Here is a 3,645-nt window from a genome sequence, read left to right as displayed (position 1 = left end):
CCCTGGCCCACAAGCCATGACGCCACGAAACACAAAAATCATGGCTACTCACCAAGAAGTGAAATGTCGATGAAGTCATCGTCGTCATTGTCGCCGTCGTCCTCCTCAACTGTACGGCCAGTAACTCTGTTCCCGCCTGTGTCTCGTTGCTTGCGTAGCTCAGCCAAGGCACCCTCATAGTACAGTTCACTGGAAAACAGTTTTACGTGTGTGGGAAATTTCCCTTCCTGACTCTCGTTCGAAAGACGCAGCGAGAACTGCCGCACAGCCTCTATTGCCCCTTCGCGCGTTGCAAACTCCACAAAGAAGTGCACACACTTTTCATCGTCCTTTTCCGCGCACCGCTGCTCATACACAAAGTACGAAACAACCTTTCCGTATTGGCAGCATTCCTCCAAGAACAGAAGGGCTGTTGGCTTGGCGCCGCTTGCGGCATCGCAAAACGCCAGAGCCGTCGCAGCGATGTGTCGAAAGACAAGGACGGAACGCCACGTCTGGAAGGGCAAGTCGTCGAGAAATTTATGCCGTGGGAAGCTCCACGCCTCACCAACATTCAACAGTGACGGCGACGGCGATGACGATGACGATGACGACGAAATGGACAACAAAGAAGCTTGAGCTACCAATTGGCGTAAACCCGAGCGCCGTGTAGCTGCATCCATTCCGTCTCGCCGTAATTCCTCTTTCTCCGTCAGGCGCAAAAACACCGGCCTTTGTGAAAGCGACGCCGAAGTTGACGCAAAGAGCGCATGCAATGTCACGGCAGACAGGGTCACCTCACTTATGACGCCGTAATGGTGACAACAGTACACAACGCTGCCATCAAATATCTGCCCAGAAAGCTCATCCTCCAGGTGCCGCAACAGTAGTGCAGTTCGCGACGGGTGAGCAGCACCTGCATCGACGGGTGTAATGATTGCCACCGTCTCCACCACACACCACGCCTTGGCGGCGTTGGTATTGTTGTCTCTGCCATCTGCGTGTCCCCGATCAACTTCAATGCACCCATAGGCCATCTGCACGTCAATAACGGCCGCTGCCGCCGCATCATCTCTATTGGTGGGGGAGGACGGTGTCACCTCAAACCTTGACCAAAAAGCCTCAGCTCGGCGCTTAGTCTCTGCCGCGAAGTCCTCGAAGGCGCTTGCATCAAGTAAAACCCGGGAGTGTGAGAGTGCGTTATGTACTACCAACCTAGGGAGGTCCTTTGAGGTCTGCTCCTCAAGAGCGGCGACATTATTATCATCATCATCATCATCATCATCATCATCATCATCCCTTCCTCGCTTGCGAGAACTAGTGGATGTATGCTCGACCTTCATGGTTTCCTGCTGTACGAATTCCAACTTCAGTGTAATGTGGGCCAAACCTTCATTATTTGCGGTTTCCCCACCCCTTTCACGCGAGGTGCGCAAAGCGGCAAACAGCCCTTCTCCATTTTTGCACCCACCAACCAAACAGTAGAGTTGGCATCCCTGCGGAAGCCCACTTGGGGCAGAGCGACCACGTCCGTTTTTTTGAACAGCTTTATCATTAGCACGATTCGAGGGTGGCCACGCGGGCCTTCTGTGTTCCAAAAACAACCGTCGAAGCATTGGTTCGTAGCCCAGTGCTTGCTGTAACTCCAAATCTACGAGGACCAACTGCGCAACGAAATCGAGTGAGTATGGCCTCCATCGAGTAGATGACGCAGTCCAACGCGAATCGTGCGCCACGGTATAGAGGATCTCCTCGAGGCCATCGTGACTGGCGAGAGGGCTCACCTGCGCCACACTTTCCCAGAGTGGGAGGGTTCCCACGACGATATCCGCGCGTCTACCAGCAGGCATTGGAGGGTACACGCCAAATAAGTTGTGTGTCACCAAATGCAACGCGGCCCCGAAGCGATCGATTAATGCGTGCACTTCGTCACATTGATCTTTTGTGGCGCACAGCACCAAGGCCTGGGGGCCCTGTTCATCTTCCAGCATAGGCTGCTGTGCAACATGCAAAACAAGTGATAGGCATATTGCGCAAATAGTTTCGAGTTTTGAGCAGCATTGCTCAATGGCAACGTCAGTCTCCTTTGCATCGGCCAAAGACACCAGCCTCCGTCGTAGGGCTATTTGCGCATCTAGGGAATCCTCTGACAAGTTCACGCCCGTTCCATTTAGGTTGGCCAATAAGTCTTCTCCATACAGTGCATGAAAATAGCAACTCCAAAACCAGTTGCCGCCAAATCCAAGCTCTGTATTATTTCTTGGCAGAAGCTCGCGCAGTATTGGTGTAAATGACGGGGAAACGTACTTCTCCAGGTCTCCTGATCCCGATGTCTTAAATTGGCGTCTACTTTGCACGTTGAGCATTGGGGCATCGCAGGCGTCACTAGACGGAGGGTCGCACACCTTCCGGATAACGCTTGGCATAGTGCCGTGCTTAGCTTCAGCTTGTAACTCAGAAATATCGACAGTTATCGAGAAAAAACGTTTCCGCATGAGCGCCTGCACCGATCATCCTCCATCCCTGTTTTTTTTTTTTACAATCCACTGTTTGCTTCTACATATAGTATTGTTAATCGGTTAAGGTTAATCAGTATGATTGACCAAATCCTCATGAAAGAAACAATATCTGGTGTAGCATCATGAAGAATCCAGAATGTTCATCTACTCAACTCCATGATTTTACGATTCCAATGAGAAAAGATGTCAAAGTAATTCTTTTTCTTCAACACCACTCAGTAGATCACAGCCACTACAACGCTGCACGCCATAACAGACCCACACAACATCCACACGGCTCGTCTCCATGCAGCCTCTAGTTTATAATCATCATCTGTATCGCTATTTGAGTCAATATCCCTTGGCTTTTCACCGGCAGGAATAAGCTCTCGTTGCTTCAACGAAAAGTTGACGGGACGCAATCTGCTCTGTAGCCTCACCCTGGAACCAGCACCGATGGACGAGGCAAAGCTCTTAACAGATTTCGAATCACCTTCCAACTCTTGCGACATCATGTACTGAGTGGCGGCAATAGCATTCTGCAAGGCTGCCGTCTTGTCAGGATGAATATACCGACATCGCGAACCGTAATTGCATCGGCCACTCATAAACTGCGCACAAATGTCCGCACCAATGCGAGACTTGGCTACTTTCTCAGCAAAACCAACTTTCTTCTTCTTTGGTGGCAGCGCATTCGTAGCTCCAGAAGTTTGATCAGAAAAAAGCCAGGAGTGTGCAGACAGCTTCTCCTTATATGTTTGCTCCTCCTCCTCCATGTCGCCGATTCTACGTAGAAGACCAAGGTGAAAAGGGTTGTTGCCGGGGTCAGGGCACGCAAGTGCATTATACATGGTTGCCAGTCGTATCTCATCTGCATCCTGGGGGGCCACCATCGTATCGTCTAAACGAACAAAGAGAATATTCGGGTTTGTGCAAACAAGGCGAAAAACAGCCTTGATTGTCGCATTTCCGCCTCGCGTGCCGGAGAGGTCCAACGCCCGAATACTGGGATGTCCCTCCAACGCGCGACAAAGGGAAACAAGTGACGTGTCCGAAACGTCAAGATACCTTATCTGAAGTGAGAGAATGGAACTATTGTGTTTTACTGCAGCACTAAAACAGATTAGATCGTAGTCTCCAAACTGTGACAGGCCATCGTAATCCTCCA

General features: G+C 50.8%; 2 protein-coding genes across 2 annotated transcripts; both read right to left on the bottom strand.

Moving 5' to 3' along the window:
* Positions 1 to 44: 44 nt before the first annotated feature.
* DQ04_13631010 (hypothetical protein) lies at positions 45 to 2,405 on the bottom strand (the record flags this gene model as incomplete). Its single annotated transcript, XM_009316996.1, has 1 exon — positions 45 to 2,405. The coding sequence occupies one exon, from the start codon at positions 2,403 to 2,405 to the stop codon at positions 45 to 47; it is 2,361 nt and encodes a 786-aa protein (XP_009315271.1).
* A 308-nt stretch (positions 2,406 to 2,713) lies between these two features.
* Positions 2,714 to 3,370, bottom strand: DQ04_13631000 (hypothetical protein; the record flags this gene model as incomplete). The annotated part of the gene is made up of 1 exon (XM_009316995.1): positions 2,714 to 3,370. The coding sequence occupies one exon, from the start codon at positions 3,368 to 3,370 to the stop codon at positions 2,714 to 2,716; it is 657 nt and encodes a 218-aa protein (XP_009315270.1).
* Between the last annotated feature and the right edge of the window lie 275 nt (positions 3,371 to 3,645).

This window comes from Trypanosoma grayi (assembly GCF_000691245.1).
Source record: "Trypanosoma grayi strain ANR4 Tgr_1363_V1, whole genome shotgun sequence".
NCBI lineage: Eukaryota > Euglenozoa > Kinetoplastea > Trypanosomatida > Trypanosomatidae > Trypanosoma > Trypanosoma grayi.
Note: the sequence above shows the minus strand (reverse complement) of the source record. Positions and strands in the feature narration are given on the sequence as shown.